Source organism: Chrysoperla carnea, chromosome 4 (genome assembly GCF_905475395.1).
Source record: "Chrysoperla carnea chromosome 4, inChrCarn1.1, whole genome shotgun sequence".
Classification (NCBI taxonomy): Eukaryota; Metazoa; Arthropoda; class Insecta; order Neuroptera; family Chrysopidae; genus Chrysoperla; species Chrysoperla carnea.
Window position 1 is genome coordinate 24,679,600 of NC_058340.1, and position 25,560 is coordinate 24,705,159.

General features: G+C 28.1%; 1 protein-coding gene across 1 annotated transcript; it reads left to right on the top strand.

Annotated features, from left to right (window-relative positions):
- Positions 1-790: 790 nt before the first annotated feature.
- Positions 791-24,388, top strand: LOC123298263 (early growth response protein 1-A-like). The gene is made up of 2 exons (XM_044880221.1): positions 791-1,693; positions 22,313-24,388. The coding sequence occupies exons 1-2, from the start codon at positions 1,342-1,344 to the stop codon at positions 23,839-23,841; spliced, it is 1,881 nt and encodes a 626-aa protein (XP_044736156.1). The 5' UTR covers positions 791-1,341; the 3' UTR covers positions 23,842-24,388.
- Positions 24,389-25,560: the final 1,172 nt, after the last annotated feature.

A 25,560-nucleotide genomic window follows, 5' to 3' on the forward strand; every position in this document is an offset into this window, starting at 1 on the left:
GAACAAATCTACATGAGGTTCAAGATTTAAGGAATATAAATTTTCATCAGATTTTCACTTCAATATCTTTAAAACTACTTGTATTATGAAAAAAATATACACAAGTGGTTGGAAAATACCCTTGGACATGAAAAAATGATAATGAAAACATAATAATCCGTTTACAAGGAAAAAATGTCAAAAAATAACGATGAAAAAGATATTAAATAGAGAAGAAAAGACTCGACGCTGCTTTCGAACATAACATCACACAGTAAAAAAACAACCACTATTTTTATGGTCGTCACGGCGCCTATGACAATTGACTGTTTACAATAGAGAAATACAGTAGAAAGAGGAGCGTTTTTCTTGTTGCACACGACAATCTCCGATATAATAAAAACACATCAAAGTTGGATTTGTATATCTCTCTTCTAGCTTATAGAGAGTAACATAATAATATATATAATACATACATAGATAGTGGTTATATTATATACACATACAACACCAGTGTGGAATGACGTCACTATATTGATTGAACTGACGTCATTACTGGCAGTACGCGAGTGAGTTTTTGAATGTTAGGCGCACGTTACTCTCTTCGGACGGGCGGCGGCGTACGGGTAACAGCAGCAGTAACAAGAACACAGTATATACAATACATTCATACATACACTGACACAGCATCAAGCTTTGAGAGTAATATTGGTGGGGATATATGAAAATCATATGATGGTGGGGTAAGCTTGCTCCGATTGGTTAACTACCTTGATTGCGACTTCCAAATATGGGACAGATGTTCCATTCATAAAACTGTTGATGAGTGCGAGCCACGCTCAGTCCACGAGTTACATTGTCGACATAATAATGTGTGCTTCGTTGCTACAATAACACTATTCTGTTCAATAATATACATTCAATATATAGACCTTGACCCTACGTCATTACGACAATATCAACCATATACTTATATATATATATACAGTGCGTCGTTAAACGATTGACGGTTTTCTATAACAGAGTTGTATTTACCTCTAATTTTTGAAAGAAAACCGCTAACAAGTGTTTTTGAGTTTTTATGAAATACATGTTGTGTTCTGTGAGTGTGATATTTTACCCCAACTAAAACAAAAATGATAACAATATTTTGTGTTACAACCCGGTGGTGATAAATTAAAATAAACCGGGGAGAAGAACAATCGAACATATATATTTTTTTTTTGAGTATACGAATTTGAGTATTTCACAACGAACGCCAACGTCGATACGGACAACGACAAAGTGTCCACAACCAATAAACGGTGTAAACAACGAAAACGATCTTTATCCGCGTCCACATCACATCAAACCACCGTTACAATGATCATGGATGGATTGGAAACATTACAATCGTCACACAACCCACATCATCATCATCATCATGGCCATCATCCGGCAACTTTTCTGCTGACAGAATCAGCAGCTGCGGCTGCCGCCCACCATATAAATGTCTTAAGTTTTGACACATGTTTACAATATCGTGATACCGATGCAAATTCACCACCGAATATACCGCATACAAATGCAACATGTGATCCAAGCACGGGATGTACGGAAGAACCATCGATTAATGAACCACAACCGGGTGATTTAAATACTCCTGTGACGACATCAAGTGATGTACCATCATTTTTTGGTCCATCCACAGTTGTTGAGCCACCCCCTATTACAGGTTAGTTTTCTCAAATATAAATGTGTGATATGTGATTCTCAAATCAAAAAAACCCCCCGCCTTATACCGATTTTATATTTTTAATAATTTTTTCCGTCGGCTTTTTAATTTCTAAAAATACTAATTTGGAACGCATTTTATTAATTTTCTTATTGTTTTAATATTTTTTTTTTAATTTAATAAAATAAATTTTTTTAACAAAAAAACTTTTTTTTTAATTTTTTTTTTTTTGCCACTTGTGTCTTATGTGTCTCCTCTCCTAATAACACGCTATACGAACCTTGGATAACGAATAAGGCGTGATACTAGTCGTCAGCTGTGTATGTTATATATATATATGTTTGATGTTGAGAAGCACCGCGACGCTTTAAGACATGGACTCGTCCTAACGACGCCGCCCTTATCAAAACTGTGTATGTTTGTATTAAATCAATAATTTAATTTTTTTTCATATTTTAATTAAATTAATAATTTCATCAAGTTTACGCATATTTTCAATTTGTGTTTGCGCTAATTTTCGATTTCATTCATGAAAATTAACTACTTTTAATTATTTTTTTTAATAATTATATACTTATTTATTGCATAATTTTTGATTCTATATATAATCAAATTTCGCGTAATTGAAATTTGTTTTCTAATAATTTCCCGTTTAATTTTCAATCATTATAATTTAATTAAAAATTTCAATTCACTTTATATTTTATTAATTTTATACTATAGAAATGTTTATGATACCGGTTGTTGCCGGGTCATAGATAGGTTATATCTACCCGGCATCGAATATGTTTGGATCATGCGTAAATTAACCAAATGAATTTTCATATATTAATTACCGGTATTTGATCTGATTAAAAATTGTTTTTGGTTTTAACAAGATAATAATATATATTAATTGTTTTTGTTTAAATTCCTTCCATTTATGGTTGTTTATTTTGAAGATGAAATATTAGGAAAACATAAATCCTTAACTGCACAAGCAAATCGCCTTTATCCAATATGTATATGCGCTTGTATCCAATATTATTCCTTTTTCATTAATGCAAAACCCACGCAACAGCTGCTCTTTTTTTTTTCAAAGAATCTTTATTTAAATTAACAAAAAACTGTCCTAACGAAAATGAGAAGAAAACAGTAAAGTAACATTTACAACGAAAACGGAATTCAATTTGTAAGCAGCTTTATATGAGAATTTAAGGAAAATGGTAAGTTATTAGGTTGAATTTTCTAGGCAAGACTTGTCTAGAAAGTCAATATAGTTTAAAATACTTCCAATTTAGAAACTTTAATTTTAACTTAAAAAAATACAAGTTTAATTCATTTGAAACTGTTAAAATTAATGCAATACAAATAAGAGTTTTAAAATAAGAAATTACCACTTAAATACATAAAATAAATTTAAAAAATTTAGAAATTTAAGTTTATTTAATAATCCTAGCGAGAAGTTATCGAACAGAAGAACCAAGAAGAGCTACAAATTGTGAGAAAGTTCACTAAAGTTACCACGAATTCATCAAATGAGTTTGGATCTCTATACCTTTGATTTGTTTTTTTTTTTTTTTTGCTTAATTCCCCGCTTTTTTTTTTCTGTACCTTCAACAAAAAATTAATGCACCTGGGTCATTAAAAATTAAAGAAATTATTAAAAAATTTAACTCCTTTCTAATAAAATAAAAATTACTTTAACAAATTACTTCAATTAATTACAAAATTAACCAATAAAAAATTAACATTAATTGATTTGACAAGATACTACATTTATTGTCCGCAATTGCGGAGATTTACGAGGTATGGCGGGGGTATTGATTTTAGAAACAATGCCAAAAAATTTTTGGGTTATATATTTCATGATTTATTGCAAAGTTTTTATAGAAATATAATGATTTTAACTTTTATGAACATGGGAAAATTTTTAAAATATAATACATATTCAAAGATGATTTTAAATTTTTAATCAATTTGTCAATTCAGAACACGTTTTTGCGGTTCCGTAATTAAATACCGCAGAAATTTATCTAAAACAAATTAGTTCCAGAGTGAAAACTTATATTTAAAAGATAATTTTTACTTCCTTGGATAAAGTTAAGGAAATATTATAACCGCTAAAATCGTGCACAGTGTTTACTGTGTTTAGTTTACATGAACAAATATATCAAGAAGTCACGTGATGTACTACAGATTTTTGAAATGTGGACTCCTATTTTTATGGTTTTAGGTACAAAATAATTTAAATCAAATTATCTACTTCATAGCTCTTGAAGAAGTATTAAAAAAAATACGAAACGTATAGAACTAATAGAAAATTTGTTTCCATTTATTTCCACGTGTATAATTTTCTTTTAAGAAAGGCTAAATTTAATATGAGATGAGACATTTTTTAAGAATTAAAATATTTTCGATTTTTGAAATATTAATAAAAAAAAGGCAAAGCATTAATGTTTGAAATGCTACCATTATGCAAATCCTTAAATAAGACAGTAATTCATCCCTTATTTTATGAGTTACATCTCAAATTACAAATATTTCTCATTGATAAATAATTTAGAAAATTTTATAATATTGAATATTCAAATTTTATTCGAACCAATCAGATAAGTTTTCTCATCTTTCTAGTAATTCTACCATTTCAGCTTCCAAGAAACGTTCGATCGTTAATTTGTCGTTATTATATTCATATATATATACATATTTCGAATATCCGGTAATGCTTATACTATTTAGGATGAACGTTTTTAACGCATGCGGCATTATATATTCGATCTTCGTCTATTATGAAGACATTTTATTCCTGTAACAAGTCCTTTTTAGATAACATACAACCAATTTGTTCACCTGTTGCAGTAGTGACAGCCTTTAAATTTAAATGTCACAGTTCATCAAATAAAGATTTTTTTTTGTTATGTAAAAAAGTCAAACAGTTTTTTTTTATCTAGAATAGCTTTTATTTCATGCTGAGGGAGGGGAAGGAATCATGTGGGCATACTCTTTTTTCTTCAAACAATATCATAGACAGTTGCAAAAACGACGGGTTGTGTGCGAAAAATTATCCTACGAAATAAGTGCTATGCGAAACCTAACATTGAAAAAGTTGCGCTTTTTAAGCGTAGCGTTTGGTTATATTAAATCCAAAAAATTTTTTTTTCTCACAATAAAGAAAATGGATGTCCCAACAATTTATCCATTCCCTATTTATCTTATTATTAAAATAAAAAGTTCTTTACCGAAATCGTTCTTTAACAACCGAATATCCTCAATTTTAAAGTTATACCGCATTTACAAATTTAAACGTAAACAATATAATTGGTGGAAGAGTCTGGAAATATTCCTGTCATTATTATCAAATATCGATTGGGAAATTCTATCACTTTTGCGAAAAAAATTTTGTTTCAAAAAACCTAAACTAATAATAATAATACATTTTTCAAAAAATTGACCCTTTTGCGTTGCTAAACTTGAAACTAACCCATTAGTGATGATAATAACCTGGAATATACTTTAATTGATGTAATTTGTAGGTTTATTAGAAAAACTGAAGTTTACAAGTGAAGTGAACACAAAAAGTCCAAAAGTTTGGCATACGATTAATAACGATAAAAATGAAGAAATATTAAAAAATTGATATTAGCTAAAAAGAAAACTAATTTCGAAGTCAAACTTAATACACAAACTCAGAGAAAATATTAAGAAAACGAAAGATTATGCAAAGAACGGTGACCTTTTAAAATAACATATCTTTTAAGTGGGTGCAACAGGTGATAGACCAATTCGGGAGTTTCCTATGCTCGCCCACACAAAATATTATGTTTTAATAAAATGTGTAAGAGAGAGATAGATACGGGATATATCTATTAGACGCATGTGAATATTCTCGAACAACATGTTAATTTTCAACTTTTGACTTTTTGTTTAAATGTCATTCGTTAATTAATTTTTAGAAATAATATACTTTAACACCGTCGCTGTTAAGATTGGTTTCTATAGTCGATTCAAAAAATTATTCAAAATTTAATACATAAATTAGTATAGAAAATTTTTAATAAAAAATCATTAAAAATTTTTGGAAAATAAAATTAAAGCAAATTAATCGAAATTATTAATTATTTTTAATTCAATATCATTGCATTTAATTAAGGCTGAATTTATTGATTTAATTTTCCTAAAGAGTAAATTTTTTGGTTGTGAATTAATTTTTAATCTTTGACAGATTTGATTAACTATGAATGTCCTTTTAGAAGATGTTAATTTATTTTTGACAATTTTTATCTCATAATCTAAGCGTTGAAATTCTTCTAAAAGACTCATATTCTTCTTGATGACTATTAAAGATGGATTTTGATTGATTTAATCGATTCAAGATTCTTTTTTACCGCATTGCACGGTGTAATATTTAGCAATATTGTTTCCTTTATCAATAATTAAAATCAATTCAAACACAGGCTACCACACTTTATGAAACTTCCATAAAAGAATAATTAAATTTGATAGAGACCATTAATTATAAAATTAATTATTTAAATAGAATTTTTAAATATGCTCATTATAGACATAAAGCCAGAGTTCATCTTTTATTTGGAAATTATTCGCAGTAATAATTATGTCCAACACCACTGAATATACAGACTATTTAAACAACAGTCCTTTGAAAGAATTTAGCTTTTTATATATGCTGATCACTTTGAACCGCCGGAGAATATAATTTTTATTGGAAATTTTGCATGTAAGAATTTTTTATCTAAGTTGGCACAAATTTTCATGAGCTTTAAGAGTTTTAAAACAATATATTTCTCATCAGGACGCTTTCTCAGTATTAGTAGATTTCGTGCTATGTTTACAAAAACTTTCGACTTGTTGCAAATAATTACAAAAAGAAATATGCTGACATTATGACTGGTGTTTCTATTGACTGTATTTTTGTAAATACTAATCAATTTTCTGCTAATTATTCATAATTGCTGACCTACCAATATAAAATTTAACCGAAATACAATGGAAAATTAAAAACTGATTTAAAATAGATCCTAAACGATTTTTTTCTGTGATTTATTATGTCAATTTTTTATTATCAACTGCGGCCATTTTTTCTCTGATTTATTTAAATTTATTTAAAATTTGGAATGCACTAAAATATCAAAAATATGGAAGAAATACTTTTACCCTGGAAAATGCATTATGAAAATTTTACCTTTTTTATAGTGTTATAGACAAATATATCGATTAAAGTTTAACTTTCCTACAATCAGGTAATTGTAGAAATACATCTGTTAATTAAATTTTTTATGAATGGACACTAATCACTATAATCCAATGAAAAATAATCTTTGTTTGATAATATATTCGAGATTGCGGTGTTTTAAGCCACTGACAAATTTAATATAGCAATAATCCACCTGATAGTTATGACGTAAGTCTAACGATATTTATCTGTGAAATAAATGCACATTAAATAATTTTTTTTCTTTCGATAAAACAATATTTATTTATTTATTTTATCGTTATTGTTGTTGTGTTGAAAGGGAACTGTTTTATCTACAATAAATAAATTGATAACAAAACATTTTGATTTAAATTGTCATTAATAAAATCATGAATGCACTATATCACATATCGAATTTAAAAAAAGGATAGGTATTAAACGATATTTTAAATCGATACTTTTACAAAAAGAAAATTAATTCTGGAAATACTATCTAAAATATTTCAATTTAGGCCTAAAAATTTGCAAAATAATTATGTTAAAAATGAAATAATTATGTTATTTTTTTATTTTTTTAAAATTATTGAAAATTTTTTAATTTTTCGAGACTGGAAAATGTCAAGATTTTACTTTTACGAAATAAAAAATTTCAAAAAAATCTCTTACGTTCATCAAAAAAAAATATGCAAAACGTTTAAATTGAGAATAAAGCGTAGGTACCTAATTTTCAATTTTTGAACGTATTTTCCAAGTCGAGATTTTAAGAGAGTGTTTATAAAATTTTTGGTTACCCACATCGACCGGAAACATTTCAACTTTGTGGTGTTACAGAATAAAACTCTCTTTTACATTCGTTTCCTTGTCATCACTATCTGTAAAACCTCATAACAACAAACATATCTGCTATCTTCGTTCTTCGAAACAATACTGTTGATCAAAATTTGATAATTAAAGCCCTCTTCGCCTACTCAGATGTTGATAATTCGCATAAAAGTAAACATTACATATTTTAAGAAATTTATAACAAAGTGCACAATAAGAATAAGTAGTTTTAAAATTTGAATCGAAAATGCTTACACTAACCTAAATTCGATTAAAAAATTTAGATGCTTTAAGATTTTGTTAAATCATCGAAGAATTTACTTCCTGTGAATAGTAGAAACTTTTTTTCTTTGTTCAAGAACAAAACCTTAATCTAATTAGATATTAACTCAGAAATGACTTACATTAAGATTAAGTCGAATCCATTCATTATTATAACAAAAAACAACGTGAACTATATATCCTAATGGTATTATTACTCTTATTATTGCGTTCAAAATTATTTAATTAAATTAATTGTGTAATTATAAACAATTAAGTAGATATATAATAATATTAACTGTCATCTTAGTTACTTATGGTTGCTCTCTTGTCTTCATATAATTCTAGAAACTTTTGTACCTTGAATTAAATTTTTAAGACCATGTTTTCTAATATAAAAATGGAAACAGTAGCGTTAATAGCACCACTATTTCTCCTATGAATTTTTCGAGAACTTAAATAAAATAAACAGCTATTGATAAAATATATATTCATCTTCTATAAAATTTCGATTCATGAGTCAAGACCATATTGTACCATGAATCACACTTTATTATTCTTTAAATCGCCCCTGCAGGTTGTGCCTGTATTCTACAAGTTACTCTTACAAACATCGAATTCTCCAAGCGTCCAATCACAGATAATCCAATAACTGATCAGTAACTCATCCCTGATCCAAGATGCAGGACGGTGCGTTTTTTTCAAGCTTTACTTTTTCAACATTTTACATCCTATGTTTAGAACTAATGTAAGACAAAATACATACTCACCAATAAAGTCGATTTACGTAGATTATGATTTAAAATACAGTACATGATAGAAAACATTGCTGCTAAAAATTTCATTTAAAATTTTATTTTCTACAAGATTAAAGTACTTAAGCAATCATTTTCTAGATCACTTGCCTTCTGATGAGTAAACTCAAGGTACGTCTTCAAGGTACAATATTTCACCCTATATAAATAATAATCATTTACTTTAACTCTCTGTGACCATTATTATAAATTAAAATTCCAAAATAATTAAAACAATTATATACTTAACTTTTAATACAAAAGAAAGATGAAAAAAAAAAACGAAACACATATTATTTTATTAATATTATATTGTTAAATAGGTATTTAAATCATAGACAAACAAGTATATTATACATATATATACTAGACTTAAACAAACAATTGACTTACAAATAATATGTAGGAGGTGTGCTAAATAAATATGGCAATGACATGATATTATTTTTTACTATTTAAAAGAAAAAAATCATAATGAAATCTATTCAAAGTAATTAAAAAAACTTCGCCTTTTTTTCACGATCGTTTTGAGATTCAAACCAAGTACCTATCACTATTCTAACCAAGTACCTATCCTGGATGGTTTTTCGTCATACTTTTCACAGTGTCGTGAAAAATACATGGAAAATAGGTGTATGTCCCATGAAAATAAATGTGGAGTTTGCAAAAAATTGATTTAGTTATAATAATAGCAAGCAAAAGATGTTAATATTATAAAAATTGCTTTTATAACTAAAAGCGTTCAATTTCTTTAACTTAAAAGCTATTTCACAGTTTCTCAAAATAATTTCAGGTTTCAGTGTTAATAATACTTATACTATCACAAAATTCTCTATATTTTCGAAAAAATTTAGTTAAACTTTATAAACAAAATTGGCTGTTTTATGTTATCTTGCCTCCTTGTTTTTAATATGTGAGAAATCACTCTAAAAATAAGTTTCCCATTTATACCAAGTAAAAATTTTAAAAAAGTATACAATTTATCCCAAATTCTATAAATTACAAAAAGTTTTGAAAATAATATTTGAAAATTTTTGTTCTCATAGTCAATGGTCATGAAAAAATAAGGCAAAGAGAAAACATGCCTTATCCTATTTGCTGAATCCTATATTTTTTGAAATATTTGTAAAAACAAAATCTTATACTATCAAATAATACTAGAAAAAATTATGGAACAACTTCTGACTATTGTTGCTCAAAATAATTAAAGGTTTAACTCTTAATTTATCAGCTCCTTAACAATTAAATTTTCCTAAAAGTATTACACAAGCTTACCTTTTTTGTGTCAAAAATTGTATTCGCCAAGCTAAACTATGTTAGAATGATTTCCTTTGGCTATTTTTTTTGCAAACTATTCCTGGATTAAAAATTATTAAGTAAGAGTTATTTATACTTATAACGATTAAAAGTTTCCAACTTAGGGTGGAGCTTTAAACCACATATATCATGTACCAAAAAATTAACCCGTTAAACAAGCATTAGCTCGATGGCTCATAAATCAAATTCAACACAGTTTACTTCAATATTTAAAGAATTATCGTTTTCAAAAAGACATAAATTTTGAAAATAACTCTCTGGAAGTTAACTACTAGAGAGAGTAGTAATATCTTTGTAAGTAAGTATTCTAGACTTAATATTTGCAACCAAAAAAAACAACAGTATCAACTTTACTCCATATTTCAAAGTATATTTAACTTACATCAAGACTTTAAATATAAAGTTAATTTTACAACATTCAAGAAAAAGATTATTTATTACCAATATGTTATTAGTTTTTACTTTCTCATATATGTTAATATTGTGTATAAATACGGTAGAGGAAGTATTTTTAATCATAAAACGATTTTAAGTTACGTTTTACATATTCGAACCGTGCGTGAGTCTTTTTGGAGGCGTTTCCATGGTAACGATATACTACTTTAATTATAGAATTGTATGGATGCATATATAATTCAATGGATTGCATTTATGACTTACATTGAAAATTTAATATTATTGTCTCACAAATTTAAATAAATAAATATGATAATTTACATTTGAAAAATAATATTTGTGCAATTTGATTTCTTATTTTCACAATTTTTAATGCATTAAGTTTAATTAATTCGTGTTTTTCAATAATTTTCTATAACATTAACATGTAAAGAATTGCAAATTAGTCATAGCAGTCTCCTTTAACGTCAAGACTTTCACTTTCACTGTAAGCGCTGGCATCAATTTTATTGTCCCTACTATGACTACGCACACAACGAATACCTTTAAAAGAAATTTACAAAATTTTTAAAGCACCTAATGTTAAACGGCAAACTTTTAAAAATTATGGTGGAAGTGCAAGTTATATTAAACTTTGTTAATACTAGGATATGTTCAATGCATTTATTTGCGCCTCCACCAAAAAGCAAGCAATGTTTAATTAGTTGGAAAAAGCCGATAATCTTTAAATGGCTTAATATTTATCATCAAATATTTATCATAAAAATACCCCAGACTTGACAAATTAGCGTTTTTGTAGGGATGAAGGAGTTAAATTCGGGTCGCAAAAAGCATACTCCAAAAAAACTGCAAGTTAGGAAAACAAATAAATATATTTATCATAAGTATCGAAGAGTAAAAAAGGAGCATTTGAGTCTTAATTTATGGTTTCGTTACTCAGAAAATTAGAATAACATTTGTTAAAATTTCTATTTTGATTATACAAGTGAAAACAGAAAACGTTAGTAAATATGATTTCCAGGCGAAATATCAATGTCTTTCTACTTAATTGAATTGTATTCATTGATAAATTATAGAAAAATTTACTTTCTACAGCTTTATTTATGATAAATATATCCATTTTATTATTGTTCGTCGAGAAATTTTAGATTGTTTGTATTCAAACATACAAATCGTGAATATATGTCGAAATATTTTACCCTTAAAAATGATCAGAAGATAAGTTATACTTAAATTGGTTTTTGTTACTTTGTTCCTGAAAAATAATTCTTTTTTGCTAAAATAACCAAAAAACTTACAAATATTTCGTTTTCTTAAACAGCAAGACACGCACACATGCATATTTTTAATTTAATTTTCGTGGTAAAAAAAATAAACGCCTAACGGAAAGTTAAAAAACTTTGAATGAGCATATTATCATCAAAGAATATAAAAGTTTTTATATGCATTTTTATATTTCTCCGCATTATATTATAGTTTTAAAAACCTTCTCTTTTCTTCATCTCAACTAAAATAATCATGTCATTTTATCAAAAGAACAATAAAAAAAATTTAATTTTATATTGTATTGCCTGTTACCTATATCAAATTACATCGTAGTTATTAATTACTTTTTTTTAAATACTTAAAACGCACGTATGTATGAATTAATAATTTTCGATGTATCGAAAAGTAATTGCAACTCGATAATAAATATGTAATCGTAAAAATTATATTTCAATTCTTCTTTAATAACAAAAGGAATTTCTCTTTCATTAAAATTACGAACGAAGCAAGGAACAAACACCTTGAATTTTTTATTCAATCACATTCTTATTATCATCTTGGAACCTTTATGAAAGAGATAACTCCGGCCATGAAAATTTTCATTGAAGAAAAATTGTTAAGCAGAACAATGGTACTATCCACTTAACTCAATTTTGCTCATGATAAATATCAATTATAGTAACCCAGAAATTAAAAATTTAGTTTTTCTAACTCTTTCTATAACTTACTTCTAACCTTACAATTTAAACACCAATTTTACAGCAAATCTTAAAAATTCGAAGGCCAGATTTTAAATTAATCACTCATTTATTCTGTAGTTAACGTATTCCAAAAATTTCAACATTCACGAAATTCTATTTAGAACACCTCAAAACGAAACATTTTTTTACCTCGATTTTCGCGGAAAATAGAATAACTTCCCTATTAATATAATACAAAAAGCATAGTATCACTTCCTTATTAGTTGAAATTTTACTGATACCCACAAATTTTAAGCTAATTTTTTTTTATAAATGTAAATCTATAAAGGTAGTACTTTAAGTTTGAAGTTTGCAATTCAAAAATGTGTTTCTGGCAAAATATTAGAAAAAGCTTGACATGCAAAAAGCATGATCATTTGACATTACCACAGATGAACATTTCTTCTCCTAATAATGTCGCGTGTCTTTTTACTATTTTATTTAAGACACGCGAACGAGGCCGCCCAAATAAAAAAAATTAAAAGATTCATAAATAAACCACATATCAAAAAATTGGTCCACGTGAACAAAAGGCAGTGAATACAACAGCAACCATGGTCAGATAATAATAATTTTTTTTCTCTCTGTAATATTTAATATTTGTAGCAAATGGAAATAAGTCATATTCTTGTAAATGTAATTTTTTTTAATATGGATACGTATGGTTATTATATGAATTATGAATATACCTAATAAAGCATTCATTTAACACAGTGGGATATCCGACATAGTTAAGCGCCAACCAAAACCTTATATACATTTATGATTATTATTATTATTATTATTAAAATATAAAACCTGTTGAAAAGTCAACAATACATATTTTAGGCAAACTTTTTCGTCGTTCAATCGTTATGGTCTAATGTAGTCGATCGAAAAACTGGATCAGAAAAGTTTAATTTTATATATTGTATCTATAATTTCATTTTCTTAAGGGAATCCCCAAAAAAATGAGTGTATGAAAGTATTTGAGACATACGTTTCAAATTTTGAGGGTGGATTGTGTTCGAATTTGAAAAATTCGAGCAAAACTTTTCGATACATACCATAATTTTTGAAAAATTGATGCATCAATATTTAGTAAAAATCACTTATAGAAGAAATTAACACAAATGCCATTCATTTCATCCCCTCCCTGAAATATTCAGAATTGATTTATACATACTTCATATAAACAAAAATCAAGCATTTTATCCAAAATTGCCTTGGCGCGCGTATATCCTTAACCATTTGAGATCACATTCAGTAAAATATTTTCAACTTCCCAGAGGAAGTTAATTTAATGGGGCCGATTTTGAAAATCTTCAGTTTTACATATTTCCGCGAATCAAGGCCGCAATATCCGAATCAAACCTTTTCAATGCGATGTCTGCGTGTGTGTGTGTGTGCGTATGTTCGTATGTGCAATTTTTTGAAATAAGGGAAAGCATCGAACAAAAAATATTCAAGAAAAGTATACATCGTAAAATTCGACCATAAGACAGAGCAAACACAATAGTTATATATATTATCTCATCATTCAAACTGGTAATAATCGTAAACATTTAACGTTACATTTGAAATCTAAAGAGTTCGGATTTTTTTTCGGAAGAGTTCGAAAAGAAATGATTATTCCTGACGGATAACACTAGGCTTAACTTAAATGAATTCGTATAAAATAAAATACATCCATGAGCTATCATCACATAAATAATTACAGATGTACGTTATTGACAATGATTTAATGTGTTTTATAATGGATTATTTATATTTATATATTTTATTGATTCGATATTAATTCGACGAAAGTTATTTTCATGAGAGAACGAGAGGAATGAGAGACTATTGGGTTTACATTATGTTCATACTCAATGTTTCATATACTTGAAAATAAATTGGAATGCGTTGATATTTTTTGTGAAAATTTTAGAAAATTTCACTTTTGGTGTGTAAAATTTGGCTAATAGATCATGAAGTGAAAATTCTTTAATTTTTTCGGCATATATTTCGTAAGAGTTAATAAATGAAAAGGTTGAAATTTTAATCGTGGCCATCAGTGCCGAATTTTTTTCTTGCGTGTTTTAGAAAATTTCAAGATGAGACACTTTCGAGAGTTACAAATTTCCAATTTTATTGGTTTATAAATCGTGTTATCAATCATTTTTAACATATGAGATGAAAACAAAAATCTGAAAATACGAGAAAACGCCTTAAAATCCACATTCGGATCCCAATTAAACCTCAATTTTCTTTATTGCCAAGCTTACTTTTTTCAATTCTTACAAAAACAGGCGAATCATCAAAGTTTTATTTCATTAAAGGCTTACTTACCGTATTTAAAGGCTTACTTACGAAATAAAATCAGGAAACTTCAAAAAGAATGGAAATCACACTAATATTATCAAAGAGGAAATATTAAAGTAAAAAGGGGATAGAAACCTTGATAAGGTAACCTTGACCTCTTTTTTTCCGTGAAAAAGGAATTTTTTATAGAAATTATTTCTCAGTTTATGAAACAAACTATCGCCAAATTAGCATAACCTTGACCTACTTTACGGCGTTAAGTGGGTGTATTTTCAGCCGCTATTTTTCATTTCCCAAACAGATAACTAGGTCTCGTCAACGGAAGTTTGATATTGCTTTAACTTGTCTCAATAACCTTTCGATAATTAATGTTAAATTCTAGATGTTATTCGCCGGGCATTCAATTATTTTCTTCGATAATTTACGATAAGTCGTAATAACATGCAGAATATTAAGTTTATCTCATGATAATACTATTGAAATCTATTTAAATAAAAGCTTATTCTTCTTGAAGAAAGTAAACTTCTTTTTTATAACAATTCCTCATTAAGAACAAAATACCATTTATAAAATAGATTATCAACAAATGTTTTTTAGCTCTTAAAGCAAGCAATAGTTTAGCTATAAGTACATATGCACATAAGTATATTATAATATTTTTATGAACTTATAAGTTGTTATATCAGCTGCAACATTTAAAAAATAACACCAGTTTTTAAGAGTATATATATAAGAGATTTCAATAAAAATTTCTTTACTATTTTAATATTATAGCTATTATAGCTAGATGCTAAAACTAAGTACAAATAAATATATGTATGGTATATAGTATTATAATAATAATTGTAAATTATAAACATTGATAATTTTATTGAATGGTATATTATTATATCTTATAAGAAATTATTCTCTTATTCTTCTTAAAAAAAGTGTTGGAATAAACCATTTTAATATTTTGAAATTAATTCTTTAATTCTTTTCAATAATGAAAATTTAACAATAATTACAATTCTTCATGTCTAAAGTTAAAAAATAGTTGAAGTTTATCGCTACGGAATACATTGGGTCTGTAGCAGTAGGTACTCCATAGTCCGACAAATTCTACATAGTGTCTCAAAAAATTGTATGCACACTTTGCGTGATTATAAAAACAGAATATATATTTAGATGGATTATAGATTAAAAATACAAATTAGAGAAGACAGATGTATAATTTGATTAGTCAGCGCAAATGTTCAAATTGATGAACATTTTGATATAAACATTGTAGATAACGCCAGGAAATTGAATCGCAAACTTGGCGAATTATTTCATTAGGAATTTCGTTGCATTCTCTATGAATTGCCGACTTCAATTGATCGACTGTTGCCGGTTTCGACAAATAAACCTTATTTTTAATGAGTTGCCACGAAAAAAATCCAGTGGCATGAGGTCTGAAGAGGGCGAGGGCCATTCGATGGCACCTTTGCGTATAATCCATCTGTTCGGCTGATTTTCATTGTGACAGGCTCTCACATTACGAGGGTAATGAAGAGGTGCTCTAAAAAATAGTCCTGTTCATCCTCAAACTGCTCACGAATACTTGGCATGATATTTTCCTGCAACAAATTCAAGTTACTCCTGTAACTCCTGGTAAATTTAAATGATGTTTTTAACATGAGGATTCTCTGGTGTCTAGAAGCTGATATTGTTGCGATTGATTGACCCGAATGTGATCCATTGGTGCATCTATCTGAAACTTCCTTCTAAATTATCGTTGCACTTTCACAACGTTCTTGCGCTTATGGTAACACTTTGAAATAAATATACGTATTTCAAAGACTAGTATAATATCAGCCATTATTTTAATTGAGTTATACTTAGAACAATATTCATAAATTAGAAAAAATGGCGTATTAAAGAATGTATACATTTTTTGGGATACTCCGTATAATTCGACACAGCCTTACAAACGTTTGTAGCATTACTACGGATTCACTGTACCTTCTTACACACAAAATATTTAATCTTAACTTTATATTTAAACCCTAAACTTAGCACATTCAAGTTCTTATCTTTATCCTTAGAATAAATCCTGGTAGAGCCCAAAAATTAAGGATTACAAAGTTACTTGCATTAAAAATCCTATACATTCGTATCTCTAGTGTACCCCGGGTATTAAGCATGGGTCCATCATAAATGTACAATTACCGAATCAAACTTGACCAGTCCCGCACACTTCTCTATACTAGATAGATAATTTAAACAGTATTTTATTTTTGACATTATTAATTTATTTTCAAATATTATTTTTTATATTTATTTAAACAATCAATTTAGAAAAAAATAAACATTGCAACAGTATATGACCAGTTTTTAAATAGAATAATAAGAATAAATGTAAGGCATTGTTCCGCGTTATTGTTGTTTAAAACCTCATATATGACTACTTGTGGTATATACTTCGTTATGCCTTATTACGGTACTACAATTTACAATACTGAGAGCGCTGAGCCTGAGATATACAGAGACAACAGTATTTTTTATATATTGTTTAAGTACAATTTTGTACATTATGCGCTTACTGTTTTTATTATTGTACAAACCATAAAAGAATATAAAATAAAATGCGATTTAAACAATAATAATCATTTGCATGTAAGCAAAAAAAAAACGAGAATTAAATCTTTCAAAGTTATCTCTTGTCACACTATGACTGGAAAGTTGTAATATTATTTAACTGGATGCCCGTCAGCATATATTGCCATTAATAAAAATATACACTTCTAGCAATTTTTTGTATGTCGTTGTTATAATTTTTGTTCTACAGAAAATTTTCGCAGGTAGAGCATTCCCGGAAAGAGTCTCAATTTATTGACAAAATAGCCCGAAAAACAGGTCGAATTTCTGATTCTAACGTAGCTTACATCATTTATTGGGATTCTTTTAAACAACAACTTTAACGTACTCCGATAGTTTTGATTCACGTTAACTTCAAAAAATAAAGTTTTATGAAGCGGTCATATTTTTATAAAATATGGGAGGGAACGGGCGATGTTTAAGAAAAGTTTGTCTTAGAATTTAGAACAAAATCATTAATTGACATGACCTGTATCTGGGCGCACTGTAAAAATTGGCACAAGAAAATTTTTAAGAAGCAAATACTGATTTTTTTAAATGAAGTATTGAGATCTTTGACTCACGAAATATTTACTTGTTATAAAAGCATCAACACCCAAGTAAACGCCAAATTTACTTTAATCCAGTGATTTTTTTACAGAGAAATTTTAAACACTTTTTCAAAAATTATATACAGGTATTTGCCTGTACACCCAATAAGGTCCATAGTAGATATTTTGATTATCATTTTTTGGCTTGTGTAAACTTGGAGATAAATAATATTTTTACATGTATAGTATGAAAATATCACCGAAAATACACGAAGAAAAAAAAAACAAAACATAACGAAGAAAATCGAACAAAAATATATGATAAATTCATCGCTGATGAAAATAGACAGTTTTATCTCACAAGGTCTAAATTTTCCATGGTAATTTTGCACATAACAAAAGAAAAAACAAATAATATTCATATTTCCAGCCAAATTTTTTTTCAATTTTCCATTGTTTTTAAAAGTGTTATTATTGAATGTCTTAATAATTTTTGTGTATCCTAATTCCAAAAACATTTTGTACATAAATTTTTACGCAATATATAATACAAAGAACCATTCTTTCTATTTGACAAAAAATAACTTTTTAACATAAAATCTCTTTATTGCGAATAGCTTTATAACATACCTCTACGATCTAAAAATTAAAAACTAATAATTAATTAAGAATTCATACAAAATTGAAAAGAATTAAAAAATAATTACAAAATTAAAAATAATAATTAAATGCTGTATTTAAGCTTGTACCTCATAATAAAAAGAATAATTTATTATTATTACAATTTAAAAATTATATTATTATGAATTATGATTGTGTTATCAATTTTTAACAGACCGGAAACATCTCGATTTCAAATACAAAACGGAATGTTGATTATATAAAATTATACATATTTTTGAAACTTTACTTCATTCGTTAAACCATAACTTCTCTTAAAATTGATATTTTATTTTAAAAATTTATAAAGCAACAAAACATGAAAAGTTCTAGAAAAACCCGATACATAAAACCGCAAACCAGAAACTATCTTATTAATTTTTTTCGTGCCATCCCAAATAAAATGATTTATGCTGATTTATGACTTAAAAAAAGTTCCTAAAAGTACTAAGTAGTTTTTCAGGATCGATAAAAATGAAATTTGATTTATGGAAAAGTGGGAATTTTTCACCTAACAATATCGTCATCTCAAAAATTTCAGGAATAGAAAAATATTACTCTATTTATTTGTATATCAAGTTAAAAATTGTAACCCAAAATCTGCCGCTCCTCAAATATTACCACTACTGATAATCGCAAAATACTGTGCACTGTGTAAGAGTTTATTATTGAAATAAAAATTCGATTAAAAAATTTAGCAAAAAAAATAAATAGAAATAAAAATATTTATTAGAAATATTTCCAAATGACCTCCTCAATTTATTTTTAATAAAATTTTTAATGGTGAAAGTTTTATAACAGTCATCTGAATAGAATAACATACAGAGACATTATTATTATTATTATTATATTACACATATGCATTGTAGATCTAGGACCAAACGTTGAATTAGTCATTTTAGAACGTAATTTGAAAGCCTTACCTAAAAAATTTTTCTTCTAAGAAAATTTTATTTTTTTTCTAAGAAAATTTTCATAGTCGTGGTCTTCTACTTCTAGGAGATGTTAGCGTTGTCTTCTCATTCACCTCAAATTATATTCTAGACTCAAAGGCGGATATAATGACTTTGCCGCTCTAAGAAAGCTCTGGCAAGCCGGTTTTGTCTCTATTTAAACCATAAAAAGTTCAAAAAGCATAGTTATTCCAAAGCTTTAAGTTTTTACTTCTGCCGGTAGTCCCCATAACTGCCTATGGTTTTTTTTAATCAATTATCTTCTAATTAGAATATCGTGCACATTGAATATTCAGAAGGAGAAGCTATAAAAATATTCTCAGGAAATAAATGTGTTACGCACAATCTTCTCAACAGTCTCTCAAATTTCCAGACGTTCTGAAATAACTACCAAATACTACACCTGACCCCAAACTTATTGGGTATTATAGGATTTTATCGTTTTTGTATTTTTTTTTCTTTTATTTTAAAATATAAAAATTTCTTGAGACTTGTTCCACTGGTTAATAAATGGTTTTTATTTGTTTTCGAACGCCGCTGTGATTTTTACAATTATCTTAACTAAAACAATATTAATTGAATATTTATCTTAACATACTGGGGCATTAATTAGAACATAATATGTTTGTATTTAAAAATATCCATACCATAATACAGTACAGTGAAACATCGTTTTCAAAGTGCGCTCAATCTCTTTTAAAATTGACTTATTAGGTCGCCCTATTAGCTCAGTTGGTTAAGGTCGCAACAATTGTAATGGTCTGGTGTAGTTAGTGTATTAATAGTGCAAGGAGGTGCACTCAATCTCTGAAGTTGAGGAGCTGATAAATAAAATTATCAGCGGAAAGGCGGTAAAAGACATATATGGTATCACAATGAGCTCTATAGCCTATGTGTGTCCTTCGTGGACAGCCAATATAACCTAACCTAACCTAATCTAACCTATTGCAATTAATAAGAAATAAAAAAACCAATTCAATCTCGATCCCAAGGCACACTTTTCTTTCAATCAATTTCCATAAAAGTTCCTAATCAAAGTTGCTAAAGCTTGTATAATTTCAAAAAAAGCCTATTTTGATTAACACAAATATGAGATATTACGATAGCCTTTTTGTAAGCTAGAAAACTTTATGAGTGAGCTGAATTGCCAGATCATGTCATTCTAGCCATCGAAAGCTTATCGACGATTGATAAATAAAAATCTCTATATCAAAAAAAACTTTTTTATATTTAGACCTATTTAACTAAAACCACTACTTTTAGACCTATTTAACTTATCTTTGAACTGAGACTTATCTATATAAAAATCTAAAATAATCGGAAAATGTCGCTCTCTTGAGTTTCCAATTACCCAGGTTCGACTGTAATACCATAATATCGATATAATATATTTTTGTTTACATACAAAAACGATAACTGCTAAAGTAATTAAATGGTTGACATTTATTTTCAATAAGCGTGTTTCATCCATTTAAAAATAATATTTTATTGTAACGAATTTAAAAGTTAATTATCAACTTTTATGGTATTCAATAAAAATAAATTTAAAATTCAATAATTATTCAATAATTTATACTATGTGTGTACAAATTAAACTTATTAAACCACATTATTTCGATAATATCGCTTTTTAAAAAATGGCGTTTCAAAAAGTTGTTGTCTTTATATACAATATATACGTTGATTAGGTTATGTTTCATGTCATTTTATCATTCATAACCTTAATTATTATTAAGTCTATATGGTTAATAGAGCATATCTGATTTTACATATAAACATTCTTGGCGTCTTATTAACCTCTACAACTTTTGTCACTTATCTTCTTAAGCCTACATTAATCGAAGAGCATTAGATGACTTGGTAACACTGATCCATACCATTTAAAAAATAAAAACTCCTGATCTATACTATTATTGTCTCTCGACGTTTCGACTTCTGAAAATTCAATGAAATCTTCTCTCACCAGTTTCTACGAAAAATTCACATGTTGTCTTTCTTCCAAAGTGGAGCTGTTTATATTCTCAATATTAGTTTCCAATAATTTCAATTCACAACAAATGACATTTTAATGAATAAACGATAAACTATTGCATCGGCGCAAATAGAGTTGCTGAGAAATGTTCTTGTATCTATCTGTCCGATTATTTTTTATATTGGCATTGTGCCAATCGAATAGATTTACCAATTTGAATGCAGTTTTTTATTCAAATGCTGACTTTTCTTTAAAATTTAATGGTTTTTACCTATCTTTGATGAAAATCTATTCAGACATTTAAATATTTTTAATTCTTATCTCAATTAGTGGTTAAAAAGTATTTAACTAATATCTTCTATATAGTTTTAAATTTCCTCTTGTGCATATAAATTTTCTTAATATTTATCTGACTTGTTTCCGAAAATATTTTTAATAACAAACACTCCCTTGTTTTAGAACACAAATTGAAAATAGATCATGCTGTAATCGAAATACATCATTTACCTATTTTTCTTCAAAATTACATCATAATACAAATTCAAGGCATGATTTAATATTTTTTAACTTTAGTTATCCTAGAAATCATCTTAAAATTAAACATACGAGTCAAAAGCAATTAGTGTAGTAGACTTTTTAACCTTTGACATAAAAGGTTTCTTCTACCAATTTATATTTAACACCACTCGCTGACTAAGTTCGTGTCATGTCGTGCTATATGATTACTATATTAAAGCTAACTATAGGTAGAAAAAATATTAAAGTTTTTTTAGGATTCCGTTACTAAATATTTGTTTTCTCTTTGGTTACAGGATCTTTGGATCCTGAAGAATTATCTTTGGATCCAGCTGGTAGTCCCAGTCATCACAGTAACACAAGCCCACCAAAACGTGAACCTGAATCAACATCAAGCCCTAATATACGATTATCAGATACACCAACCGAAGAAGATGCTGCAAATAGTGGTAGCAATTTAAATATGTATAAATTTGAACCTAGCAACAATGTTGAAATATCACATGCCAGTACTATAAATAATACATGTGGAAAAATTAGCTATCGTGGAATATTTACTACATCGGGAAGTCCATCATCAAATATGTCAACGAATCTTGGGCAATTACAAAGAAGTAGTCAACTTGGTTCAACGACGTTAACATCATCCCCGCCAACAAGCAGCACAAATCATTGGTTTCAACCAATGTTTGATGTAATTGTACAAAATGCTATGATTCCATCACAACATAACTTATTTCCAACATCAGCGCCACCGTCAAATGAACATTATGATGAACGATCTCAACACCAGGTAGAATTACTTGGTTTAAGTATGGAATGCGGTAATAATTTAACGGCAAAACAACCACCCTCATATGGAACATGTAATCAATCATCATCGGTTGGTGTTCTAACCGATATGTCATCACAAGAGTTAGTATATTCAAGAGTAGGGCAACCAATAGTAGCTGGTTCATCGGGGACAAAATATCAATGGTTAGATTCACAAGTATCTGATTATGGGAGCCCTCAAAGTACAAGTTCCTTAGTTGTTCCTGGTCCATCAACGCTGATACCCAAGCAGGAACCATTTTCAACACCGTGCCATAGTGAAGTATCACAGCCATCAAGTTCAGGTAGTGGTTATACTGTACAATTAGCCGAATACAACCCATCAACGAGTAAAGGGCATGAAATACTATCACAAGTCTATCAACAATCTCCAATGCCTTTAAAATTGGTACCTGTCAAACCACGAAAATACCCAAATAGGCCAAGTAAAACGCCGGTGCATGAACGTCCATACGCATGTCCCGTCGAAAATTGTGATCGAAGGTTTTCAAGGTCCGATGAATTAACAAGGCACATTCGTATTCATACCGGACAGAAACCATTTCAATGTCGAATATGTATGCGATCATTTTCTCGATCTGATCATTTAACAACACACATACGAACACACACCGGTGAAAAACCATTCAGTTGCGATATTTGTGGTCGAAAGTTTGCACGAAGTGATGAGAAAAAAAGACATGCTAAAGTTCATTTAAAACAAAGAATGAAAAAAGAGAGTAAGCAGGCTGCAGCGGCGGCTTCAGCAGCTGCGGCTGCTGCTGCTGCTGCATCTACATCTTCTCAAGGTACTGTCAGTCATCATCAAAGCACTCCACCTCCTCCACCTGGAACTCCACAACATCATCAACAGCAACATCACCACCAGCAACAGCATCATCAGTTGCACTCAATGTCTGTTGTTCAACAACAACATTTATCTCAGCAACAGCATGGTCATAATGTAGATGACGGTCTTACGATGTCAAATGATGTACCGACATCACTATGAGACAACGAGCCCCTACCGGTTATTTTATTAACTCTCCCAAGTGAATGTGTTCTCTTCTTTACGTGATAACTGTGATTTTCTGTGATATCGTCAATAATAACTAATATTCACAATGTTGTGTCTTGACGGTGTCTCGATTCAAAAAACTTGATGGACTGATTTGTTGTATAAAAAAAGATACACCTATAATTATTATTTTCATTGTCAAAAAAGTATATATAAATCAAAAGTATATTTGAATGTTGCTGTGACTACTTACCATCCAAATTTTTCTTTGTAGATATCCAAAACACACAAAAAATGGTGGTATTATCTCATACGTGTGCCATTCTCGTTGACAATTTGTTATTATTTTTGTTTTTCTAGAGTAGATCTTTTATAAAAGAAAACGCGGATTTTTATACTAAACCGTAAAAACTAACTTGTGTCACACTGTTTTAGTTATATAGGTTAAGTATAAGCATCTGAGAAAGAAAATGAGCTCACATTAGCCACCCCCCCCTCCTCGTGTATAAATGTCCACGTTACAAACAAAAATGCTTTAAATCGCGGTATATTTTTAACGAAAAATAATATTTTTTGTTAATTAATTATTAATTTTAATTAAAAGAGGGCAATTTAATAATATTAACATAATGACATTTTAATTAACAAAATCGTTAAAAATATAACCTCAAATGAAAACATCACCATAGAGAATGATACAATTTTTATACCTATTTATTGTTAAGCTCATTATTGATGATAATAATTTTTCCTGCTAAAGAAAAATGCTATTTTTGTACCATATAACTTTTATTAATTTGTTGAATGATGAATCTCACCAATTTTTTTTATTTTTAAAATAAAGGAAATAAACTGGCACACAGTGTCGCTTTAGTTATTATTTTTAATTTTGGTTTGTTCTCATTTTAAAAATCATATAAGTCGTTTTCCCAGAGTGTATCATTATCATATTACACTTCATTATATTGCTTAAATCGCTTACCATACTAATTTCACGTTTGACCTATGTGTTTGCAAAAATTTTCACGTGTGTCTCACATTTAGATCTCAAAATATAAATGTCTAAGAATTCTTGCCATATTATTTAAAAATGCTTCAAGATCCGTGAAAAACAATCGAGTTTCGAAGTTAATATGTAAGTTAAAATGAGAATAAACTTAATTATATGTATAAGTCCACTAAAAAGGATTTTAATACATGTAAATATTAGACTATGATGGAATATAACCAAGGCTTTAATTACCCGTACTAAAAAAAGAAAAATAAAACGTTTTTAATTTATAATAATATTAATGTTTTTTGCCAAATAACATATGTTTTTTAATTTTAAATATTAGACATTCCGAATAGATTATATATATAATTTTAATTTAAACAAAATAGATAACAAAACAATATAGGCTTTATTTCATAAAAATAACAATTTTTAATAATTTTTTATGTTTAGATAGTTTATTTTTTAATAATACTGTTTTATAATTATATGGGTAATCTCACGGCCATTAAAACTACAAGTAAACGAGCGCCACAAGTGACATGTGCTGAAAACAAACTTCCTATTGTCTAGTCTAATGGCGTAGTTCCTTAGTAGTTTAAACTTTTAACACTAGAGGCGTGTTATCTTAGTCAATTTTAGAGATTAAGTATATAATTATTTGACAGTATTTGACAACTAATCACACACAAACCGGATGTATGAGCTGTAGTATATTT